Source organism: Larus michahellis, chromosome 1 (genome assembly GCF_964199755.1).
Source record: "Larus michahellis chromosome 1, bLarMic1.1, whole genome shotgun sequence".
NCBI classification, from domain to species: domain Eukaryota; kingdom Metazoa; phylum Chordata; class Aves; order Charadriiformes; family Laridae; genus Larus; species Larus michahellis.
In genome coordinates, this window is record NC_133896.1 from 178,626,959 (window position 1) to 178,653,237 (window position 26,279).

The window sequence follows — 26,279 nt, forward strand, 5'->3', positions numbered from 1 at the left end:
GGGTCATGCACTTATTATTCATCTGTACAGTGCTATGCACTTCAATGAAATTATATACATAATAATAAATAACAGCATTAATCTGTGTGCACCACCTTGAATTTCATTACTGTTGCGGAAGGTATATCTCTGAAAATAGGTTCTCTAATTTTTATACGTTTTAGAAAGAGCTGGGCTCTCTCCCTGGGCGCTAATTGAAATATTTTATTTTCTTTACCCTAAAAAGAATAAGCCTTACTAGCATTACCAGCTCACAAATTTTAAAGACATTTGTTCTATGGATTTTTTCGGGTTGTCAGACAATCCGGTGCAGTTCAGATTTTAAACTGAGATTGTACATTAGACATTTGTGACGTCTCTTGCTAGTTTGTCTGTCTTTTACAGTTGAAATCTGAATACTCAATGAGGAAACCTGGAATAAAGGTTTATTTTGCTTCATATTTCCTTGACCATGAATAAGTACTGAAATTAGCTTACAGTGCATGGAAACCAAACAGTAATAAGTATGTTCCCTATCCCTCTGCCCAGGAGTCCAGCACTTTGGCAGGTTTTCAACCCAAGCTAATCAATTAAAGACAACATTGATTAACTTAAACAGAAGGTGGTATTGATTGCAGGCAGTAACCTATAAATAGACAATTGTTTCACAGTGTTCATAGGTCATTGTTAGCTACACCTTTAAACTTTAAGGTGCGTAATCCTGTTATCTATCGCCCAAAAAAACAAAGGAAGGGCACAGAGTTAATAAACAGTTACAAATATGTTGCAGGACATGCTTATGGAGCCTCCTCATCCAATACTTACACGCTTACATAAACTTTTTCACATTTTCTTTGAAATTACTATCTATTGCAATTTACATCTCATTTTATAGCTGTATATATACGAAGCTGCTGGAAATCAAATATGTTCATGGCTTTTCTACTGAGATAAATGATTAATCAATCAGAGGCTTTCTTCCAACATGGTACTTTAGTGCACTTTTAAAGCAACTATGTGTAAAATTAATGACTAAGCATGAACAGAGTCAAGTGGGAAAATTCAGGACAATAAGAATATTAAATAAAACACTTTGTGCACCAAAGAGGCTGTTAAGACTTTATGTAGAATTGTTTTGACTTGTTTTATTTTTGTTCATCTCTTGCTGCCTCCCTCCTCCACGTTCATATTATTCAAAGAGGGAAGGAGAGGATGAATTAATTCTCACCTAGCAGACTTCAGAGGTCAAACCAGTTGTCTTGCTGCCTGGGAAAAGTGGGCACTGCAAGCCACCATCCTGCCTATTCAGGTTTCCCATAAGTACTCTGTTCCCTTCATATTCTCCCTCAGAAGGTAACCTGAACATCCCAGTAGAACACACCTTTCCAGCATAGTCTCCTCCGCTGAAAAACAAATCACTTTTTCACTTCTAGAGAAAGAACTAAAAGACTTTCTTTTTTAAACCAGGATGAAAATTTGATAAAAACAACAACAGCTTCATTTCAGTGAAATGGTGTTTCTATAGCCTACCATGAAACAGATATAAACAAAGTGGATTTTTAGTTCGTTCACAATTGAACTATAATCCTGTGCCTCTCCAGGTTGGTTGGGGAGCCAGATTTGCTGACTGTAAGCTGTGTATTGATGTTTGCCTCTACACTGTGTAGAGAGCTGTCCCTTTTTCTCTTTCTTTTTTTTTTTTTCCCCTCGGCCACGTTTACTACTTCTTAGACAAGTGTTGGAAAGTGGCATCATGTCAGCTGTAATGTGTGTCATAAAGAAGGTTGTTTCTTGATGTTTGGTTTTTAAACTACTACAGGGATTAAAAAATGCCTGGTGTTTGTGTATCATCCCCTTATAAAGGAACTTCATCCGTCAATGTTAGTGTCGCATTCTTCTATGAAATCATTAAAACTTCACTGTCAACAGGCCTCAAAATATTTAATGGTTTGAGATTTCTCTAATAGTTGCTCTTCCCTTGTTGTGACTTGTCATGTGAAGCATGAGTGAGACCACTCTTATGCCAAAGTAACAGTAATAATTTTCAGTTCTGCTAAAAGTACTGTGCTTTAGAGAACTACTAGTACAAACTACTAGTTTGTAAGTTATTTTATCCACTTAAGACACATAGGAGGAAATCTATTGGACAAGGAGATCCATGTTTCATTCCTGAAAGGTACTGCAGCTTGGGTAGGTAAAAAGAAGCATCAAATCCAGATTAGATTTCAGATCTTGAATTTCAAATTCAGCCATTTCAAACATTAAATATGAACAGTGACCATCCTGTTTTTGACTGTCAGCCACCACCTGCATCGAAAGAAGGAAGAAAAGAAAATTTCTTAGCAAGCCACGTGAGCTAATCTACCGAGGAAGGTCATCATCAATTTCCCATCTCATTGTGGCAGGTCTGAAACTCTGAAAAGAGATTTTCAGAGAGAAGTTAAGATAGTCTTATCTTAATATTAACCCTTACACTATTTAAAAAGTGATTCGGTTGTTCGCAAGTTAATGGCTGTCTGAGACATCTGTGTAGGGTTAATCATGCCTGTGGAAGATTCAGGCCTTTCTGGAGCAGCAGCTGGAAGCCACGCAGGATATGGAAGGCTGACTTAAATCAAACCAGATGTTGAATCAAGCCCTGTTTGCTCATTTAGAACACCTTTGAAAAGATTACATTTTTGACTTGGCTTATGTTAAATGGAAATTTATAGCTTGTTATTTATTTTCTATATTAACTATAACTTGTTATTTATTTTCAAAAAAAAAGGAATTTATTACTATATTAATTCCAAAAGGAAGGCCTATGTCACCCTTCTTATAGCATTTTTAGTGGAAACACACAAACATTCATGGCATAGTTTCTCTAGATCCTGCTCTGCTGTTATCTGTGGACTAGCTTGTGTTTTACGTAGCTTTTGACTGAGATATGAAAATCTGAGATGTGGAAACAAGTTGTGGTTGGTTTGTGGGTTTTTTTAAAAGAAGCCCAAACTCACTGACTTTGAAAGATCTGGTATTTTTTACCATATGTCTCAGATAGCAGCCCTTTGGCCAAGTAGAGAGCTGACCTGGATGTGCCAGCCTGGAACTATGTTAATATGTCTTAGAGTATTCTTGTACTTTGTTCTTAGAAACATCTTTGCCTTCTATCTCTACATTGAGTATTAAAATCTTTCCATAGCTACTTCCTTTTTCTTCAGTTTAAAAAAAAAAATAAAAAAATTCAATATCACCGTGAAGCTTGCAAGAGTAATCATATGAAGAAATAACTAAAGAAGTAAAGCTGAGGGGAGACCTCATCACTCCCTACAACTACTTGAAAGGCCATTGTAGAGAGGTTGGTGCTGGTTCTCTTCTCACAGGTAATTACCGATAGAACAAGAGGAAAAGGCTTCAAGCTGCAACAGGGAAGGTTTAGGCTGGACATTAGGAAAAAATTCTTCACAGAAAGAGTGGTCAGACACTGGAATAGGCTGCCCAGGGAGGTGGTGGAGTCACCATCCCTGGATGTGTTTAAGACTCGTTTAGATGTGGTGTTAAGGGATATGGTGTAAGGGAGAACTTTGTAGAGTGGAGTTGATGGTTGGACTCGATGATCCCAAGGGTCTTTTCCAACCTAAATGATTCTATGATTCTATGGTCTTTAGCAGATGTTCAACAGAATTCATTTATTAAGAGTGTATAATTCTTCTCAATTTCTAATGTAAATATGTATTTTGAAACAGAGAACAAAATCAGGCATCAAGCTGAAGAAAAGCAAGTTTGTGCGTCATAGTTCTGAGAAACTGCTAAAGGACAGATTATCCATGAGAAAAAACTAGTTTTTTAAATCTACCAAAATTACCTATTCCAAAAGTAGTCTGTTAAATTGCTGTTATTCATTTTCAGAGGATACTTCATATATTATAATGTTTCTGCATGAATGTAATTTTTAGTAAACAGATATTTATTTATTTATTTATTTATTTACTTACTTACTTAATGTTACTAATTCTAGTTTTGCAGCCTTGTGGTCTGTCTTAGATAAATTGTTTTGAGCTGCATCAGAGTAACTGGAAAGCTAGTAGAAATGTTATCATTGTAATATCGGAACAACTTTGCAATCTTTAATGGATTTCATCTTCACATCAGAAAATACTCCCGTGATGCAGAACAAAGCAATTTTCCTTATATCATAGAGGGGCTAAGGAGCCTGATCATGCTTAAGTCGGAAATCTGTAGTAGATCAGGGGCTGAACTTAAATCTTGAAGAGCTAAAGTTTTCATTCTGCCCTTCGTGTTTTTGCCCTCCCTTCTATATATTCCTTCATGGTCTCTCATTGTATAGACACGTGCAAAACTAGATGGAATTTGCTCACTTCAATATTGGCAGTAGGATTTAAGTCACAAAACTTCATGCTAAAAGAATACATGTAACACGTCATCTGTGCTTGCTCTGCACTTGCTCAGGCTGATGGCTAACCTCTGTGAATATCAGGGTAATGGCAAAGTGCACCCGGTGTAAGTCTTTTAAAGTCTTTTCTTCGTGAGACGCAGCTTTGAAAATACAACATACGTTGCCTAGCATTATCTGATTATTACTTCATTTGATATGATTACCCCTCACATATCAAGTTGGCTCTATGTGTTCAGCTTCTGTAAAAAAGACCTGGCATAAACTTTAGATTCTGTTAAGGTTAAAATACCTTGCATAATGACATTTAAACAGCTTGAAGCTAAAGTAATGAGGAATGGGTTATTGAATTTATGTAGGTTCTGCCAACTAACTAACCCCAAAGCTCCATTGAATGTCTTTCTTCAGCTTCCTGGTATGCAGACGGGCTCAATACCTGCTGTATTTTTCTGCTCATGGAAGTGAGCGTCAGCTTTCTGTACTTCAGGAGCTGAAGACTAAGCATGCATGCATTACTACATGCTTTCTTTTCGATGTTTTGGTCAAAAACACAAATGAGATGTAACATTTAATTAAACCTGAGTCATCAACTGCAAATCTGTCCCCAAATATGGTATGGTAACAGCAAGAGGTAAAGGAATTTCCAGTCATTTACGTGGAAGAGTATTCAATGCATTTTTTCTATGAGGTGATCCCATTTTACACCGGCAGTGGTGCAATAGTATTCATTAAATCTTTTGATATGACCATCCCTACCTATATCCCCTACCATATTCTTGAAATTACTGCCTCCATTCATGACCAAGATAAACAAAAATTAGTAAAGGAATATAGCCAAATACTGTCATTTCCCTTAAAGCTTTACACAAATAGTTTTTTGGCATGAGATGATGACTTGGAGATGATAGTGACTGTGCTGATAAATGACTTCTTTGATTTATGTGGGAAGTTATATGTGTTCATCAACATTCCTGTTCATTCCTGATCACATTCCTGATTCAGGTATCATTCCTGATCTCAGGTCTTGCTGTCAGACTCACTTATAAATCCAGATTTCAAGCCTGAAGGATCGTAGTGAGTTATTCTTGTGAACATTGCATAAGGGTCTTCTTAACTGTGGAGAACAACAGGGAAAAAAACTACGAGGATGCTTATTTGGAAGCATCACTCCAACCTGAAGCATTTTGATAAGGAGTAACGCACAAGGTGAAGGGTAAGGCAAAACCTTTCAAGTTCTGTGTTTCCAGTAAAAAGGGAAGAGCCAGTGAAGGAATTAAAAAGGAGTGACAATTCAAAGAAGCAGACTAGGAAAATATTTTTGCCGTATGAATTTGTTTATACAACTCAGACAGAAGTAAGCTTTAGTAGGTGAGACAGGAGGAGAATTTGCACAGGAATTTACAGCTAGAGAGAGGGATAGGAAGATGGGGGGGCAGAGACTTTTTATGAGAAGAAATGTAGACACTATATTGTAACGAAGAGCCAGAAGTAACAAACAAACAAACAGGATACCTTGATTTTTAACTTCGCTGACTGACAAGATGAAGAGAGCGGTTCGCAGTGACTGAGTAGTAGTAGTGGGGAAGAGGAGGAGGAATCTGAAGGGATGAATGATTTACAGCTCTGTTTTCCCAACCTGAGGTTGTCACAGCAGCTAAACATTCAGACGGAGAATCAGAAAAGCAGGGTGAGGTTTTAGTTTGGACAAAAGGGGATAGACCTGGAGTACAAAGGGCTGTGTCAATTGTCAACGTGGATATGGCAGCTGAATTTCTGTTTTTGGATTAGACTACTCGGATACGATGCACAGAGAGGGAGACAATGGGAGGAAGCTCGCAGCCCTGAGAAACTAAAACAGAAAGTTGAGGGAGAAGCCAAAAAGATCAAACTGAGAAAGAAATTAGCCATGTGGACAGAGAATAAGAAGATCCTAACAAAAGCAGAACAGTATTTGAATACCAAAAACCTTTTATCAAAGGCTAGTCTAGAAAAATCTAAGAGGTAGGGTATGGGGTGCTAGTTCTAAGATTTGGCTAGAAAGAAATCTTTAGGGAGAGACACAACTAATAAAAATTGAAAAAAAAAAAGCTGACTAGCAACAGAATTGATGGTCAAAGAAGAAGGTACTTACCGGTATTTTGCAAGTGTTATGGTCATTTAACCATGTGTTTAACTGACACGTGCTTACACATTAGGACCATGGAAATATTGTATCCATGTGGTTAAAGAATAAATGGCTATTCAAAGGATAGGAAAGTTTCATAGGTTTTAACTTTAAGTTATAAAGTCCTTCATTACATTTTCTTTTATCAGCAGTTTCCCTGAAGACAGGCTTCCGTTTATACAGAATTATTACAATGCGAGTTCTAGAAATTTTCTTGGATATTTTTGCTAAACTTCTGTGGCAATTGCAATTGAGAATTTTCTTAATGGCAGTAATCATCTATAAAAAAACATCAAGCTAGGCATGGACACATTTTCTCTCCCCTTGCTTTATTTAAAGGGAAAATCTGAATTTCTGTCAGGTGCTGTACATTTGTCACCTAACCGAAAGAAGAAATAAATTAAATCAAATCGTTGCACTTTAATATCTGATTCCAGATAGAACATGTGTACACAGCAAAACTTTTGAAGGGAGGCGCCTTCAGTTGGAACTCGGTGAACAGGTGGTAGGCCTGTCACCTACAGGGAGAAAAAAGGAGTTTAGTATTTTTGATGGGGCCACGTAATGTGACGTTACCTTTAAGTCTGCAACAAGCTAAGAAATTTAAAGTGCAGGTGAGCGCCTGCACAAAACCAGCCTGTTTTTGTGAAGAGTAGCAGCTAGTGATTTTTACTACTTGTAGAAAACCGGGTTTGTACTGGTGTTAAGTGTTAAGAACGAGAGCAACTGAAAATCTACCTCTGTATACTTTGTCAAATGCATTCGTGTGTATTCACGTTATGGAAAAAGAAAACTTCTTTTATGTTATCAGATTTGGAGAGGATATCATAAACTCTTTTGATAGAGCAATCTTCTGCTGTAGTAGCTTAAATTACAGAATAAACATATACCTCGTGTATTGCATATCATAAAATATGATTTAAATGAACAATATTGAAATGAAAGTTTCAATTTAGGAACTTGAGTGTATTGTTGTGAAAAGCCTAGTCAGTTATATTTATAGCTTCATATTTTCACGGGAAGAAAACAGTCTAGAAACCTAGGGATCCCTCATGCTTTGAGCAAGTGCAGTAGGTTTTAGATAACAGGATCAGGTCCACAATTTCCTTTTCTTAAAACCTACAATAAAAAATAAAAATAAATGCGGGCACCATACAAACTACAAAGGTGAAAAAATGCTGTATCTTGCATTTTTCTACCTCCTGTGGCTAGGGACAGAATGCAGACATGCCACAATAATGTTTTTTATTTCTACTGTTCAAACCATATTAATGAGAACATCATTTTGGAGAACTAATTATTTCTATTTGTCTTGTGTCACACTTTCTAATTCCCCTATATTAGCACAGCCAAAGCAAATTAATTGCTTTTCCAGCAGTTGAACCTTGTCCAAGAATGAGCTCACATTCCCTTCCAGTTTTGCAGTTTCTAGGAGTGCATTGTGTCAAAAATTTCTCTTGATACTAAACATAGCCCAGAGAATATCTTTACAGATTTCTGTTGCTGCTCACTTGATGAAATTTATAAGTTTAAGTGACCCACTAGGAAAGATAAAGTTCTTAGCTGCAAGATTATACATCAAAACAGTTAAAGTGAAATTAAAATTAAATGAATGAATCTCACTGAAGCAAAAAAAGCAGTAATTAATGGTTCCCTTAATTGTCTTCATAAAATATTTGCATGGGTCTAATTTGCATAATTTGCATGTATTAATTAATCTTTCAAAGGAATTTTGTGCTGAGAGAAGCCAAAAAATCTCTTTGTTTTATTTAACATCTAATGAAATATTTATCTTCGTTAATGAACTTCTCATCTTCATTAAAATAAAAATTGCACAAGTTTGTATGTTTTAAATGTTTTTATAATTGAAGTATACAAAAAAATCTCTTCAGACCTACAATATCTGAAAAACAAACACATTATTGAACATTCTGTGTCATTTTGACTACAGCAACATTTGAATTTTGAGAAACCCTTTACCAAAAGTTTTCAACTGGTTTTAAATTACTTCAAGTTCGTGTTAATTGATGATTTTTATTTTTTATTTAATTTTGCAAGTAGGGATGAGAAGGTAAACATTTTCATATTTTTTATTGTTGTCAACCTGTGATTCGTAACAGCTTTCATGGAACAGATGCTATGCAGAGAGAAAGAGCCTAACATTGCAGGTTAAAATTTAAAATACTGCAGGAGTTTATACAGTATATGGGGTTAGTTTATACTCTACTAGACTAACAGTTGAGGGAAAACCAGTTTGTGAGTTACTGCCTGACATTTAATGACTGAACCCGGAGTAAGACTGATGACAGTAACAGTTATAAAGGACGGCAGTGGCAGAGGACCCAGTTAAATGACAGGTTGCGGTGATCAGCAACTTCGAGACAGTATCCAAAATAGCTAGACATACAGAATGAGAATATGTAGTGCAAAAAAAAATAAAAATAAAAAATCAATATTAAAGTTTGCTGCAAAATTTGAATATGGAAGTGTGAGGAGATGAAAAGAAATAAAGTACTTTGCGGAAAGCTATTTCTGTAAAACAAATAGGTGTAAGAGGACAATGATTAGTTTTTCAGGGACAAAGGTGAAGGCTATTACTTAAAAAGGGGACCACCTAGAATCCCAAGGTAATGTATCAGCTACTTAATATTGTTGGAAATAGTGTTTGTGGAGGAAGAATAGCAAAGTATAGTTAAAATAAAATAGCTTCTATACAGAATGTTAACACCGTGCATAGTGAGATTTGTGAAATGGAGTTTCATTTTTTTCAAGGATAAGTACAATATGATTGGAATAATAAAAGTATACTTGAAATAGGGAAATGACTGGGGATTTAGAATACAAAGAAACTATATTTGCACAATGAAACAGCACGATGGGATTTGTATTCATTTTCAATACGCTTGCATATGCTTAAATCCTTGCACAAGGAGTTTATAAACACATTAATGTGTTTGAATTCATTTTAGACATGCAATACCTTAGAAAGCCAGCCCTGCAGAGACAGAAAAGTAGGAGCTGTTTAAGAGTGCTTTAACATACAACACTCATTGTATAAAAGAAACAGGAGATTTAAGCTATCGAGATTGTATACAGTCATATATTGTGTACTACATTATCCTATAATTTTTTCAGCTGATAAGATATAGTGGAACTTTGCTGATACCATAATGGCAGTGTAGATATTGATGTGTATTATGAAGGTGTGGAACTTGCGGAATAGCTGCTGAGGCAACGTAATTATCCATAAAATACCCAAACAATATCAGTGGGAGGGATATGTTTCACTTCACACATTTGTGGGGTAGATGTCTTTATCTGAGCTATTTGGCTGGACTCCTATTAAAGTCAATAAAGAGTAATAGACACATCTCTGCCTTTGAAGAAAACGAATAATACCTTCCAAGTTTCTTCATTGATTATAAAGGGAGTCTACAAAACTGGCTTAGATGCAGCTATCTACGGTGCAGGTGCCTGAAGTTACTGTGATGAATCTCATCAGTTGTGCATTTTCCTTTTTGCTCGCCTCAGAATTCCAACATCGCTTGTGACAGTAAACACACTACGAGCAGCTGCATTTCAGTCACTTCTTGTAACTACTGATGTTGGCAATGAGTAATTGCGCATCACTCCTGGAAAAATATCCATGCCTGACAATTCCCTTTCTGCTTGGTGAAATTCTGTAATGTTTCTATACTGTACCGTTCTGAAAGCTGCATAAAACACGGCCCTCAAACGTAGAAAGGATAACTTGAATTCTGCATTAATCCTGAAGCTTGGCAGCATTTATTTCAATTGGATGCGACCATGTGAGGCACAACACATGAAACGAATCTAAAGAAGCATTCCAAAAACTCTGAAATAAATGCAAAAGTGGACGTAAATTAAGAGGTAGATGAAGTATCACAGAACTCTAGAAGGGAAAACAGTATCGTATTACTAATATCGTTACACTATATTACTGTACCTGTATGACTATATCAGTACTGATTTGTTATGGAGAGCTAGTAAATGTTTCTCCATTTAAATGTAGTTGTGCTTGCAAACAAGGCATGGGCTGGAATTAACCTGATGGAGAGTAGAAGTCTACAATGTAGACATCTACATCTGTCCTTGTCACCCTCAACCCTCTCTGGAGGGAGTGGAGAGAAACGTCTACAATACAGTTCATTACTTCATTTCTCCTTTGTCTATGGAAGGAGCATAGCTAGAGTACCCTGCAGTAGACCTCTACAAACAAATTTAGTAAACTCAGTCACATTCCAGAAATGCCGAATTCAGTTTCTGGAGGTGAGAAAGTAATATTTTTCATTGCTGGTTTTTTTGTTCTTGTTTATGGATATGATTTTTTTTCCATACCGTATATCAGTTTTATAGCTGGGGTTGTAATTTTACTCCAAGATAGCCTAAGTGCAAAGGATAAATGTAGCATGTGGCACAGTCGCAAGAATTATATGCAAAGAGTCGCTGTCTTTGCTCATTTCACATTTTGCCGCAAACAAAGAATCAAGTGGGTAATATCCATCTCACAATTAAAATGGTAGCATTTGTTTGGGTTGCTTATATGCTTTAGGTCAGACGTTTTGCTATTGAATGATATGGTAAAGGAATAGCTTATTTTGCATGCTTCAGTGCATTTTCAACCAATGCCTTAAGCCAGAACCAAATCCTTACGCAGTCTTTATCTACTGATTTCTTGGTGGCAGCACCGATGCTTTGGTATCTCACAAGGGTGTTGTGAAAATTAATGTTTGTAAAGCATTCTGGATCTTGGATGAAAAGCACAATAGAAGTTGAGTTACGTTACTAACTTCTGCTTTTATATTTTTCTTTGATGACTGATCAGAATCCCAGGCATTAAAAAAGTGGCAGAGAGAGGCGATGCAAGATACAGCAATTTACAACTATTATCAGCCAATTATAGTTAGTTTCAAATCTAGAACAGGAAAATAGGTGGAAAATTATTTTACGGGATTTAATAAGAAAATACCTGATTATAATTTTGTGTAAAGGCAGCCTGCCTGGATTTTCATATGAGAAGAATTTAATAGAATGACTTACCTCAATTATTCTGTGTTAGATCAAAAGTGGTATATTACTCAGTGGCAGCATTTTGGTGTAATAGGTGACAGTCTCTCTTTTATAATCCTAAACTGACTGTGGGGTCAGAAGTCCTGTTAAAAAGAATGAGAGTTCAAAATTCACTTAATATATTCAAGAGGCAAACAAGCAGTTAAACTTAAAATGTAAACAAAACTGTATGGTGAGATTGTATTAGGCAGGCAGCCCTTTGAATAGTGTTAAGAGTTGAGAAGGCAGCCACTTTCCTGAAATATCACTGCAACTCAATTGCTCTATTACTCTTATGTCAGTTTAAAAAAAAAAAAAAGAAAAAAAAAGAAAAAAAGATACCCTTGCCATTAATAAAGCTGCATTAATTTAAACTAGCTGAGGGTCTGATGCTTTAATTTTAAAGTGGCCAAAGGTTTTAGGTTTTTTCCTTTCTCTCTTTGCCAATATGATGAAAAAAAATGACAAAACATTTTTATGTCCTTCAGAAATAGGAAATATTTATAGTATTTTATTTTAAGAAAAACAAATTCTCGATATGTCTGTAATATTTGTATGAATGCTTCATTGTAAACCGGCAAAGCAACCAATTACTATGCCAAATCTATTTTAAGTCTAAAAATAACTTTTTCTAGCAGTGGTTATTTTTATATTGATGTAATTAAGAACGATAACATAAAACAATTTAGTCTTTGTATAATTCAAGCATTCGGCTTTCCCATGGATTTGATTTGGAACTTGACCCTTCTCTTTTAGTATCTCAAGTTCCTATGAAAGAAAAAAAAGAAAAGAAATAAATCAGCTAAGAGAAGTAAGTATAAAGGAAGTGGAACTAAAATTAACACATTTGGAAGGAATACTTAGCCAGCATCACGTTCCATCTATAGCTAAAATTTGCTGTCAGCGTATATCTATAATAAGTATTCTTCTAGTGAACTGCCAGCTGGCTTGTAAAGAGGAAAATCTACTCTGTAGAACAGACTGCTAGCTTTAAAAAGAAATCTTTAGCTTTTCAGCCCTTCACAGGAAGTATTTTGGTCATTGTAAGGTTCCATAACACCTGAAGGACATCCTGGGAGACAGCAGCATATATAATGATAATGTGGTGTCATTTTGGTTTTCCTAGTTGAGAAACACAAAGTGTGTATCAGTAATGGTAAAAGGAACATTTTTTCTATTATATTCTTGTCAGCCTTATTTTTTAAAAGTGATGCAGCCTCTAATAGCTTAGGAAAAGCAGCAGTAGCATAATAGTGTGTTTTGTCATAGACGTTAGAAAGGATGGATCACAAAGTGCTACAGCTGGCCTTGGAAACAAAGTGTTAGGAAATCAGGACCCAAAAATTCACAGTGCTGTTTATGTGCATGAAATTAGAGTAGAGATTGTTAAAAATATACAATGCTGTATTAGATCATTCAAGTTTTGACTTGTTTATTTAGATGCTTAGTTGATTCTGCAGATTTCGCCTGTGACAAACTGTTGGTGCAACCCTTGCATTAAAAGACATGTATTTTTCATGATATTGTTTCATACTGCAATATGCTGGCTACAAGTCCTTTCAAGTAATCAAGCTATATTGAATACAAACATAAAATAAAAAGCAGCAATAATTTGCTCTCATTTTTAGCTTTACACTCTGACTCGAAGATATACACTCATAGCCATTGAAGAGAGCACAGTATGTTTGCACATTGATGAATTGAACATAAAAATATTGTGGTTGGATCAGACTCCTTGGCTTCACTGGAAATACTGGAAGCGTCATAAAAGTGGTATAATTGACTGGAGGATCAGTTCCATTTTCAACCTTATCATCAAATTTGTTATGACAATCACAGTTACTATTGCAGCAGTAACTGTGCCATCCTAAGCAATCTGGTTCCCAATGCTAAAATATTGAAATGCTAAAACACTATTGAAACTTGCAAAAATTGGTTCTATTACAGTTCCAAATGGGCAATAGTTCCAGAGCTTGATCTTAAACATTCAGTCCACAAAAAAGTCCTAGTTTTTGGGATTAACAACTGAGGTTTCCCTGTAGGTTTTTGTATTCTTGCAAGACCCGTGAGTCTCTTAGATCTTCCAGCTAAAATTAACTTTATAGGCAAGCTTATTTTACCAGACCAGGTATTCAGTAAATACATTCAGCATACACTCAGTTCTTGCCTCTCTTCCTACGAAAATGGCATAGCATTAGGAACAGGACTAGATGGGCTTTAAAATCTGCATTGTATCACAAGTACCATCCTAAAAGACCATTTTAATACATCTCTCGTCTTCGAAGGCTACACCAGAACTGAGTTCCTGCAATAGAAAACAGAGCTGTTTTGTATCTCTTTTTATTACTTAATGCATACGCAAGGAATGATCGGTTGCTATTCTGTGATAAGCCTGTCAATTAATTTTATTTTCATGTTGTGGACGCTATTCCTTGTATTACAGTAGTAGTCTGTTCGGAAATTATTCCAGTTTAAATTCACCTTGAGGATGGGTAACCAATATCCTAAGCACTATTCCAAGAGAGGTCCTGCAAGTGTCTTGTACAACGCCATTAGTATATTGCTACTGAGAATAAACAGTGTAAGTGGGAAGCTGGGGGTGGGGGGGGAGAAAAAACAACCACGAAGTAACATTTTTCATTTCCGCTGTCTTGACATAATCACGCTTCCAAGCAAGAAGACTTTACACTTCAGATGTTTTGCACAGTTCATTTCTTCTGACTCCAAGGTAGTCACTGGATCCCAGAGTCACGGGATAAGACTGCTCTGTGGTTTAATTTAGCCATTCTCTTTTCTCTTGCTTACTTTTTGATGATGGACCATGGTGCTAAGTTCTCTCTGGGAAAGCATGCTGCTTCCATATGGTCTGGGATTTCTGTAGTGGGGTGCATCCAGGACACAGTCTGTCATGACATGCTGTTTTGTCTAAGGAATCTCTATTGGCAAAGGCACAGAGTGGTGCCAAACTCAAACCACCTGGCCCTAAGGCTAATTGAGTTTTTCCTGGGAGGGTAGAATAATAATTTTGAAGTACCTATCTGAAATTATGTTACCACTGAGAGGGAATGGGAAAGGTTGGCTTGTCACCGCAGTACTTAAATACAACTATGAAGATATGCCCAAGATGGAAGTTTACAGTCAGTCAGGGAAACGAGCTTGAATTATGAATTGAAAAACAATCTACCTGGGTCAGCATTAGCACTTGTCACAGAAAGGAAGTTTCCTTGTAATTTAAAATTATAGTATTTTTCATTCCTTATAGGAACAAAAGCATTTTGCTTATGTACTGCTCAATAGCTAACTACTGGGTTAAACCTCATATACATCTTTCAGCTGAAGTCTTCCTCAGATTTAGCATGAGCTGGTTTGGTTTTTTTTCAGTTTTGTAGTTGTGCCGCTCATGCTAAGCCCCGGGAACTTCATTAAGGTCTATTTGCATTTCTGTGTGGTAGTAAGGATTATGTGTGACTTCAGTTCATTGCTCATTTCTTAGGGCATGACTTCTGGTTTGGTTTCTGTCACCTTGACTCTTGTTCTGGAGCTGACTGCTTGGTGCCATTGTCTTCCATAAGCTTGCTTTCATACATAATACCTAAAAGCAGCAAGCTTATATTGCATATGTTTTGACATCCATGCATCCTTAATAGATTTTCTATAAGCTTGCCACCGTGCAATCCGTCTATTTTACAGCCTCATTCCTTCCTGTTCTGCACGTGACTGTTTCTTTGTGTTCTGCATTGGGCTGTTACTCTGTTTTAGCACGCAGAGGAGAACAAGGGTGGCTGGGTATTAAAGAAAAATGTGGTGTTAATGTGATATTGATATTAGAATAGGATTCCACACAACGCAGAATTGATGTATGCGGGCTAACGTAAGTAGTAAAGCTAAATGCTTTCTTTAAATGGCCTTTATTTTCCAGTAACCTTGGCAGCATTTGAAATGACATCTTAGTAACTGAGATTAAGGAAAAGCCAGATCATACTCTTGTATTAATTGCGGGGTTTAAGTCTAATCTGAAAACAACAAAACACTAGGCTGCCTTTCAGTTCTTGGGGTACTACATCAAATGCGAGTTATTTGTTTGGAAAAGAAGGAGCTTGTAGAGAAGAGCGAGGTAGGTTTGTGATTCTGTGAATCAGAAGAGATGCTCTGTGTAGGAGTAGGTATTAGGTAAGTCTTTTCCTGCGTTTTAAAAAGTAGTCTGGGCTAAAGCTCTAGGAAAGATAATACTGTAGAGAGCCCATCTTCATAAATGGTTTGTATATGCTGAAGGAAACAAACATCACGCTATCTGGTGATGGAGACAATAGATTGCTAATACTAACCATGGCCACAACAGTTCCTACTAGAAGAATCATGACCCATGTTACTTTCCAGACTTTCGTAAAAGATCTTTATCAATCCACACTTTATTATGGGATCTGTAATTGTAAACACATGTATCATGCTAATACTCTTGGCTTCTAGTTCAGGTATCAAAAGGATCTGTGTGTGTGTTTCTGTATGCGTGCGTATGGAGGGTAGTTTTTGGGAACTACTAACGTGTATGTGATTTTGCGTAGGAAAGTTCTGTAATTTGATCTCAACTCAGAAGCAAAGATTGCTGAAAGCTCCAGCAAAAACTCTTCTATCGTATTTTATTCAGGTTTCATTTTATGATATTTTTTTCCTCTCCAGAGGGAAAAATAATTATTTTTTTAAGCCTGTCTGAATATTAACTTTATGGTTGATATTTTGTATTCCAGATTACTTTGGTGATGATGTTTAGAGTAAAAAGTGATCATTTGAGCAAAGCAGTAAAAAAGGAGGCAAAATTGAGAAGTGGAAAGAAGAGCAGACTAAAAAGATGAACAGTAATTTCTGTTTTCATCGAGATTTTACAAGAAAAAAAAGAAGGTGTCAGGAAGAAACCATGTTCCAGTACTTAGATCTCAACTCTTTCTCAATACTATCAGATTCGAGGTTGCTAGTTGATTAGCTTGCTAAAAAGATAGTAAAAGAAAGTTGTTTATGTTTTTTAAAATACGATAGCAAATGAAGCACACCTTTTTGCAGAATTTAAAACTGTCTAATGCAGGACAGATTGTTCAGCACAAGAATTATCCACACTGCGCTACAAACAGCACCAAACACAATGAGCTGTGGAAACTCACAAGCTGATCATATTTAGCTGTGACTTCATCCTTTAATAACTTTTCCACATGATCCTTCGGTTGAAGCTGTTTGGTTGTTTGGGTTTTTTTCTCTGTTGTTTTTTTTTTAATTGTGATTCTAGTTTTTTTTACCAACAGAAGTGACACAATACAATGCCTTAGTGACTCAGGTTCATTGCTTGTAAGCAATCAGTTCTGTTGTCTTTTTTTGGATATGCTTTTGTTCTGTTTATACAAATAGAAGAAGGGTTGCTAAGTTCATAAGGCAACAATAAGAGACAGTGTGCTTTTTTTAATCTGTTTCTTTCAAAGAATTTCTCACCTTGCCAGTTCAATCTTCTCAGTGCTCACAATGGCAAGCTCTGTGTGTTCTATATGATCTTTAAATAATAGAAGGTGACATATTCAGGTAGTCCATCGCTTTGTTAGTTTACTAAAGACCAGATTGCTGACCTTTAGCTTACTCCCACGGTATTCAGTGATATAATGAAAACATATATTCGTGATTAAAACACATGATAAAATTACTGAAAGAAGATCCTGTCAGTTCAATGGTTAAAATAACTGCAAAAAAAGGTGTTTAGGCTCTCTTTTTTATATATCCATGTTTTAGTTTTATTCCTGGAAACTCAGACGTAGAATTAAAATCTCCTCAGCATAAATTATTATTTTAAAAAGAAAGACATGACCATCTCAGTATCCTGAATATTTGCACTGAGTATTACCACAAATATATTTGTACATGAATGTTAAGTAGAGAAATGAAAGGTGTATGATTAATAGCAATATGCAAATTTGAAACTAATTTATTGGTGTTACACAAAGGGCAAACTAGGATAGTGTTTGGCCCAATATGTTTACATACTTCATATTTGCATGAGTTTATTGAACATGCAGTGTGAAATCACCCATCTTTGCATAAAAACTGGATAAGCACTTTTTTTAAAGAACAAATTGCTCAAATTTCAAACCCTCAACAGTGGAGTCTGCTTTCCTACATCTCCTGTACTCCGCTCTAGTTCTGCTTGGGACGAGGGCAGTGGATCCATCCGTTTTCCACAATACGTGATCTACTTTTGCTGCCAGTAGCAATATCAGGACGGTATCCTGTTCAGCGTTGAGCTGTGAAGCTTCAACATTCCGATTGCCCTCGTACACTGGGAAGAGTCTTTTCCCCTCACAACATGCTGGTTTGCATTTGTAAGGAAAATCCTGCAAAGTTATGTTCAGTTGACTTCGTGACTGCGTTTTGCAAGGGCTGGGGTTTAGGTTCTCAGTCGCACTCTGCAAACTCTGAAAAAGTTCCCATGGTTAAAAAGTTAGGCTCCCATTTTTATCTTCCTGGAAAATAAATCCTCTTTTGTCTTGATTTTGAATAAAATATATGAAGAGTATACAAAAATAGATTTCATCCTTAATTAGCTGCTTCCTTTAAGTTTTTCGAAGAAGGGTTACAATTTGACTAAGATCCCTTCCATCTGTCACAATATGCTTGCTTTTATTTTGACTTCCCGTTGCTGTCTTATCAAATATCACATGAATCATTACCATTTGTTTGCCATCCCTTTCTTTTGTTTTGTTTCTCTTCCTCCAAATGATTAAAACATCAGGTTGAATGAAAGGTTAGAAGTACACTGCGATTCACATTTGCCCCATCTTACTAAAACAAATAAACCTACCAGTGATATAATTTAAATCTGCTGGAGCTACGGCTTGCAGATACTTTTATCAGCTCTGGGCCGAAGAGGTTGTGTGCATTCGGGCATGCACGTACAACTGTTCTTTGAAAGGGACAAACCTCATTAGATTACAGGTGCCTGGAAATAACTTCTGAGAAAATAGCTGCCATTTTCAATAAAGCTACTTCCTAACAGGAAACACAATTTATTGTGTTCTTTAGCACAAATGATCAGCTTTTCTTTTATTTAGATAAAAGTAGCCCCACTTAATGTCACAAATATTTTATTTCTTTTAACCTGTTGGACCGAGGGTGGATCGTAATATTTTTCACACTAATACTCTAGCTTATAAAATGTCAAGGAAAAAAGATCTGTAATGGTTCTTAAGTTCCAAAATACGTGTTACACTACCAGAGCAGAGCAGAGGGGCAGAATCACCTCCCTCGACCTGCTCGCCGCACCTCTTTTGATGCAGCCAGTGCACGGAATCTCTGTTACTTAAAAAGAGAAGGGGAAGTAAGAGAGAAATGTTAAAAAAGAAAATGGAAAAACAGAAAAGTGAAATCACAGATCACTTAAGAGTCAGAGTAGGGAATAGAGTTCCCATCCTCACTTATTCCGTTGTGTTCTTATTAATAAGAGTGAAATCAACCTAAAGTAGGTGTTCTTTACTTTGAAAGCACAAAGAGATTAATAGATCCACCATTGCAATATCCTGAGACCCGTTTTGAGTGAAGATCAGCTTATATCACTGACCTGTGCGTATTTGGCAAAATTATATCAACTGTAGTTAGGAACTCTAATGACTAAAATTGGGGCTACTTTGATGTAAGGGTTCCTGGATCATGGGCTGGCATTTACTGTTCTACAGCTCACAAATGACGATCACAAAACCCCCCAACTAATAATAAATTAATAAAAAATTATCCAAACCTTGACATCCTAACTTTCCAAAGCTCCCACTGAGATTTCTGATCTTATTAATTTTCTGTCGTATGCATTATTTTGTCCTTATTTTCTTTTTAACCTGGACTGTGTGGGTTTCTTTCTTATTAGTTCTCTGTGACATGCTTGTTTGTTTTGCTGGTTGGTTGGTTGATTTTTTCCCCAAAGCTCCTAACTATAGGCAACACTTTATCCTATTACTAAGGAGAGTTTTCCTCCGTGGGGTTTTTATGATAGCAATCGACTGAAGTCAGGTGTGACACCACACCTTTGATGTTTATTTACAGATTTTCGTAAACCAAAGACTGCAGTATGCTCTTGTGATAGTCACGATGATCACTTTTGTTATGTTTATTTTTGAAGCAGCTTTCAGAATACGAACTAAAACATGTTATGTTTGGATGGCAAAGAGCCCCAGTGTGACTTGCATTGAGTGGCAGAAATACACACATTACCACCCAATGGATGATTTATTTGGTGTGCCACCTAAGAGCAAACTTAACATTTCATTGTAGATTTCTATCACTTTACAAGGATGCATATTAATAGGAATAATATTTGAGTGGGTTTATGTTTTTATCTCAGAAAATGTTGGGCCTGTAGAGATACTTACTACAAGCTGCCCACAGAACACTAGCGTGAATCATTCCCCAGCTGACGTCTCTGTGGGAATGCATTTCAAGGCGTATGATTTGTTTCAGCATGGTGAACTTTTATGTCAGTTCCATTTGTTTGTTTTTTATAACATTTATGACCTTTTAACTATTCGGGCATGTTCATTCAAAAACCTCAAAATGAGTCTTAATTAAAAAGGGTTGATCTAAAAAAAATACTCCCTCACTCTAGCTAGAATTTCTGTCATATTGGTCCACAGACAAAAACAAATGAGATTTAGGAGTAGTGGCATTTTCAGTTTGAGTTACCAGCATGAGTCTGTGTGATCTTGCTGAACACTGCCATTTGCAAAAGAGCAATTAAAACAGATGACAATTTGCTAATCGTGCGCAGTTCTATTTAGAAATTTAGCAGTATTTTCCCAGTTTGTGTTTTTGCTTGACTTCCTAAAAGTGAGAGGAAGTTTTATGTATTTCTATTGTATGTAACAGTATGTAAATTTGGGAAACTTTAACACAGATCAAAAATTTTCAGTAGGCTAAAAATATACTCCCAATGTTGTAAACACTGTTAGAGAGCACTGTGTGTGTGTGTGCATGTATTTATGTTTGTGTGACTAGTATATTGCATATTTGTTTTACATAAAATTGGTTTTATGCAGATAGACAAATTCTGCATTTGTTAACAGAAAATAAGGCAACATGCATATATAACTTCAGTAAAAGCTGATCAGGAGGCAGGAAGCAGAGGCACGCTTATGATTTGGGCTTTAGGAGCGGTCGCATTTTCACATTGAGTTACAAAGATGAGCTTGCTTGATTTGCTGGTCATTGGCCGCCCTCACGGTTTGGAGGGTTTGCTTGTGATTTCAAGCTTGACATCATGAAGGCCTATCAGTGGTAATGCTCCACTGGTATTCGGATAGAAACACTGGCTACACCTAGAGGCAAAGTGATTCAGGTGGCATTGACACTAGCACTGAGAAGTTCCAGTCATTTCAGAAGAACCTTTGAACAATGAGAACTGAGAGAGAAATGGTTAAGGAGAAGGGAATAGAACTTGGAACAGGAAAAGGGACAGCAATCAGATACAGGTGTTGTATTTGGTCACCACGTTGTGGTGCGAGGTTATCGTTCCTTTGCAGAGCTGCGAGTTACCTCTGTTTTTCCTAGCATGGTTTGAAGTCTTTGTATTTCTGAAGCGCGGTGCTGTTTGCCTGGTGTGTACGTTCTTCACGAGTGGCTACATGAACTTCTCAGCTACACACAGGAACATGCTGGAGAAGTATAAAGCCTGAAGAAATGATTTCTCCATCTTCTTCCAAACGCATGATTTGAGTTTGGGTGGCGAGCAATTTCACAGATACTGTGATTTTTTTCCACGTTGGCACTGTAGGTTCTGAAGGGAAGGATATTCATTTTGCACCTCACTCATTCATGACTAATCTTGAGAAAATAAGGGAAATATTTTACAATTCCTAGCAACTTTTGAACTCTTACTAATTATTACTTAATCATGGAATTGCTTTATCTATATCATAACATGGCATATTTTAAAGTTGATGTGTCTAATGCTTGCTGCGTTTTCCCATATGTTAGCAGAATTAGTTAAACACGTTATAATAAGCCTAGCAATGATATTAGATCAGCTGCTGAGTTCCTGTATGGCATTTTAAGTCCATTATCAATACAGATGATTAAATTGCATTTTTAATGGTCGATCGTTTAGCTATTTGAGGAGCACAAAGATTTACGCTTATTGTAGCTATCCATCATAAATGTTTTTAAGTTACGTAAACAAATATCCTCTTACTTTGTAAGGAAGATGCTTTGTAAAGCTGCCCATTTCTATTACTGCTCATTGTCTGTGGACAGAGAATACAGGATCTGATAGTGTCTTCCATTAAAAGTGAAAAGCCTCCTGTAGACTTCACTGCCAGATTGGGTCCTTAAGCAGTCTAAAATAGAGCTGACTTTTGAAAATGTACTGCTGTTCTCTGCAGATTGTTCCTCTTTTGTTGACTGCTACAAAGATTCCGCTTCCTACAGCTGTATTTTTAATTGAGAATACGTTTTAATAAATATTTTATTTTAAAAGGTATATGGAGACCTAATATAGTGAAATAAAGTACAAGTTACTGACTGTAGGTTATCTTAATATTTATGCACAGCACTCATTAGCAAGCGTGCATTCAGGATAGCCAAAGTGCTGGTATATATGCAGAGTAATTCTCCTACAGAGGTATCCGGACAGCTTTAGTGCTGTAAATGTCTATTGTATTTATTCAATATGTTTGGGAGAATTATATGCAACCATAGCCAGTAGTAGCTCTGGTTCTCCTGTACTTGATGTTTTGTTTTGAGATGTTTTACAAGGCCTTCAGTTTTACCAAGCTCCATTTCAGAGGTTCCTTCTTTCTCTCCTGAATTCCCGTAAGCATTTTGGTTGCTTTTCACGCCTCAAAGAAGAATAAGAAGTCTTTTAAGTTAAGGCCTCACTCAGTTTCTTTTTTATCTCTCTTCAGTGCATAAAGACCATAAAGAGCAAAGAGAATGTGGAAAGGGTTCTGAGTGGAAGCACTCCAGGTGGTGGGAAAGTTATCATCTACTCTGCCAAAAAAAGCCGGGAGTGTTAAAAAAGTAGGGAAAAGGGGCAGAAAATGTAAAGACGGGGAGAAAGTAGTGAAAGGGGGTACAACCCAGAAGCTTGGAAATGAAAACTAGTCATGGGACTAGTTTTCAGTTCAGAGGGATGCTAGATAAGAGTCACTGCGACATCGTGAGCGATTCTATTGTCTCCTTCTTTCCCCAGCAGTTCTGACAGAAACGAGACAACAAAAATTGGAAAGGGGTGTGCAGAAGGGATGAATTTTTACAGCTGTGTGTGATATGCGTCTGTCTGCTTTCAAGTCAAACTTTTCTTTCCCTCAATGGTTACAGTCAGCTTGTGGAAGTGATGCCGCGCGTTTCAGTGATAGACAAGCATTTCGAAAATTTCGGCATTCATTTATATAGGTTTCTCTCACGCAGTTGTCTTCCTGTATGTCTAATAAGAGTTTTAGAAACTGATGTGGAATAAAAAGGTTAGACTAAAAAGACCAAAACAGAAACAAAACCCTCTGAAATCTTATAAATATTTGCTGATTTCACTTGGACCAAAAGAAGGATTTCACGCAGACTTCAAGAGTTGAGATACAGCTTGTACTTCCAGATGCATTATATTCTACAATATAAGTAATGTTTTGTAATTATGCACTGTGGAGGATTAATATGCTTCATAATGTGCTTTACTCACAAGGGAGCAACGCTTTCTATCCTACAGGACAGAAAAAAAAAAAAAAAGAATGCGGCGGTTTTTCTGTCCGTTTCCTGTTTAAAAAAAAATAAAAATCTTTGTGTTGCTATGAGAACAGATGCATATAAGACGTTAATGTCCCCAGTGAAGAAAAAATTGCTTTATGTTTGTAAATTAGTTGAAAATACATTGTGGCAGAATGTTCTCTTCAAGTTTTTCTAGATCAACAATTACTGGCTAGGTGAGCTTATTGTTTCTCATGTTCCCTCTCCATCACACATATCTCACTTAAATGTATGCTCCTCACTTGGGTGGAAAAAATGTTGAGAGAGACGTGCTTACATCTTTAACATAGTAATTGTTCAGTTAATCTCATTTATGGGGGAAGGAGGCTATACTTCACTGATAGCGATTAAATATCCTATACTGGGTTCTATATAAATAGCTACAAATGTGCACAATGGTTACATTACATGGTATATTTAACAACATAGCTAAATCAGAAAGTATGAGCTATGCCTTTAGTGATGGGAGTACTAACGATTGCATGCAAGGAGATTTTTGTTCTGCAACCATGAAGGAAATAATTGCTGTTCAGCACTATTCAGTTAAGTTTGCATATCAGTAAAAACACATGCACAGAGGCTCCACCTACATTCCTAGTGCCCTGGCACTGATAGGAGTGCAGCATACATTAAAGCTTTAGAAGATGTTACAGTATTCACAACTTGCAAAGTGCGTGTAATTTTTAATGGAGTTATTTTGGCCACTGTCAGATGAAATTGCAATGGCGATGTTCAGGTTTTTATTGTTCTTTTTATTTTAAACGGAAAGTACCATAGGTGGCATTTTACAGATTTATGGGAGAACTACTTCTACTGAGGTTTTAAATCTTGTGAGTTTTTTTCGATTCACTGCAGGTATAAATATATAAAGCAAATCTTTGTTTTTCATATTTCAGATGGAAGACTTTATTTGAAAACTACTGTCATGTATTGAATTTTTCCTGCTGAAGATACCTGTGCTCCGGTAAAGAACTTTGCAGTAAGACATTGGCTCATAAGGAGTTCTGTGGAAACAAAGCGTTTTCAAGCCAGCTTCCTCAACTTCATTTATCAATGTTCTTCAAAAATGTAAAGAATTCTGCAAGAGTGTCCTCCTTTGGTTATCTCCTGTGGCTCAACCCGGAGACCTAGAGAATGTTTGTAAATGTACAGTAGCACTCTTCTTACAGTGAAAATCTGCATCTCTGCGCCGGACTATTGTATCCAAAATTACAGGCGGGTCAGAACAAGGCTGAGTATTCCCTTTTTCAAGGAATGCAGACTCTGTCCTCCTCCGATGATTCTATATTTGAGCACATCAAATGATCCTTCCAGCGGTGTCCAAGTACACTTACAGACTGTTATATCATACCGAAACCAGCAAGATAGCTCAGAAGTGAACTTGTAGAGGGCATAAAAGGATTCTTATTAAAAAAAAAAAGAAAAAAAAAAGGTAAAAGAAAAAAAAAATTGATACATTCAGTTTTCAAACTATGATCGTGGGTTTTCTTCTAAAGACATTTTTTCCACATGCTTTCCAAGAGACCAACACATATATGTTAGACGACATTAAGTGAAATGGAATTTTGTGTAAGTGAAAAGAAATGCTGAATGTAAACAAACTGTTTTACTGTTCACGAAGTCTCTTTTCCTAAAATAAAAAAATACAATAAAAAGAGTAATAATTTCTCATAGCAAACTGGCAGGGGTTTATGAAATAAAAGACTTTGCTTCTTATCAAACTGTTGGTCACATGTACAGTATATAACACAAATCACACAAGGAAGGTATTATGTATGCAGTAGAAATCTAGAGTTTAGGAAATGAAAATTTTAGATAATATTGTTTTGTCACCCTGTTGGTCAGAAAGACACCTTTCTAGTTTTAACGCATGCAGGCATGTAAATATTTGTCCTGGAGTCACAGTATTACTGAATGAGATCTTAAGCATCTGGTAACAAGTCAGAATTCTGTATCAGCCACTTTTATTTGTATATTGAGCCCTGGTTAGTGCCCTGATTAGTGCACTTTTAAGAATGGACTGTGGCTGAGCAGCAAGTCAAAATGCCAGAAATATTTTTATATGTTAATGTCATATTACGTCAATGTTGCTAAAAAAAAAAAAAAGAAAACCTAACAAACACTTGATGTATCAGTCCAATTCCACGTAGAACTGAGTGATACAGTTGAAGTCTATTGTCCCCCCCACCCTGTCTTAGGGATGGGCGGTTATGTGTTACTTTCACTGTCTTTATGAAAGCTACAATATGTGTTTTCACCTTTGTGCTGATAACTGGAAGTAAGCTGCAACACAGTGCTTATTACATTACTAAACTTATGTTCTTTGCTTTGCGTACTTTTGGGTTACCCCTTTAAAGACTGATTTTGTGAATCAGTGCTATTACTGTAAGTTTTGTGATTATGCTTTCTTCATCTAATGTTTTATGCATATAAAATATTATTTATTACATGGAAACATATCAAAACCTTAAATGTCTAAGATGCCTAACTTAAAGCAAATATTTCTTTAAAAATAGTTCTGATTGGATATTAATATTATTTTGTCAAAAAAAATAATCTAATGTTTTGTAAACTCTAGCACTGAGCTTCTATAGTTTGTAGGTCTTCCTTGCAATACTGGTACACATTTATTTTGTGCGGTTCATATTTACTCCACCACAATCCTTTTTTAACAATAGAAAGATGTATATACAAGTTCACATCACGGTAATTTTTTTTTAAAGGAATATTGAGCAATATTTTTCATTAAATATTGTTACCTAATACTTTGTAGTGGTATTATTTTCTAACCATGATTCTTTCATAATTTTCGTAGTTGCTTGAACACGTATGGGATTCTGTACTCCAGTTTTTTCATATGCAGTCTTTAAAGGGTTAACAGCTGTAAAGTTAGATGGACTTGTGGCGAGCTTTTGAATCATT

General features: G+C 36.3%; 1 protein-coding gene across 6 annotated transcripts in view; it reads left to right on the top strand.

Annotated features, from left to right (window-relative positions):
• Positions 1–25,449, top strand: part of DACH1 (dachshund family transcription factor 1) — a 365,270-nt gene extending 339,821 nt beyond the window's left edge. For all 6 annotated transcript variants that reach the window (XM_074564434.1, XM_074564395.1, XM_074564385.1 and 3 more), the window contains one exon: positions 24,254–25,449. In XM_074564434.1, coding sequence (XP_074420535.1) covers positions 24,254–24,291 — 38 coding nt within the window. In that variant the 3' untranslated portion in view covers positions 24,292–25,449. The remainder of the gene's footprint in view (positions 1–24,253) is intronic.
• Positions 25,450–26,279: the final 830 nt, after the last annotated feature.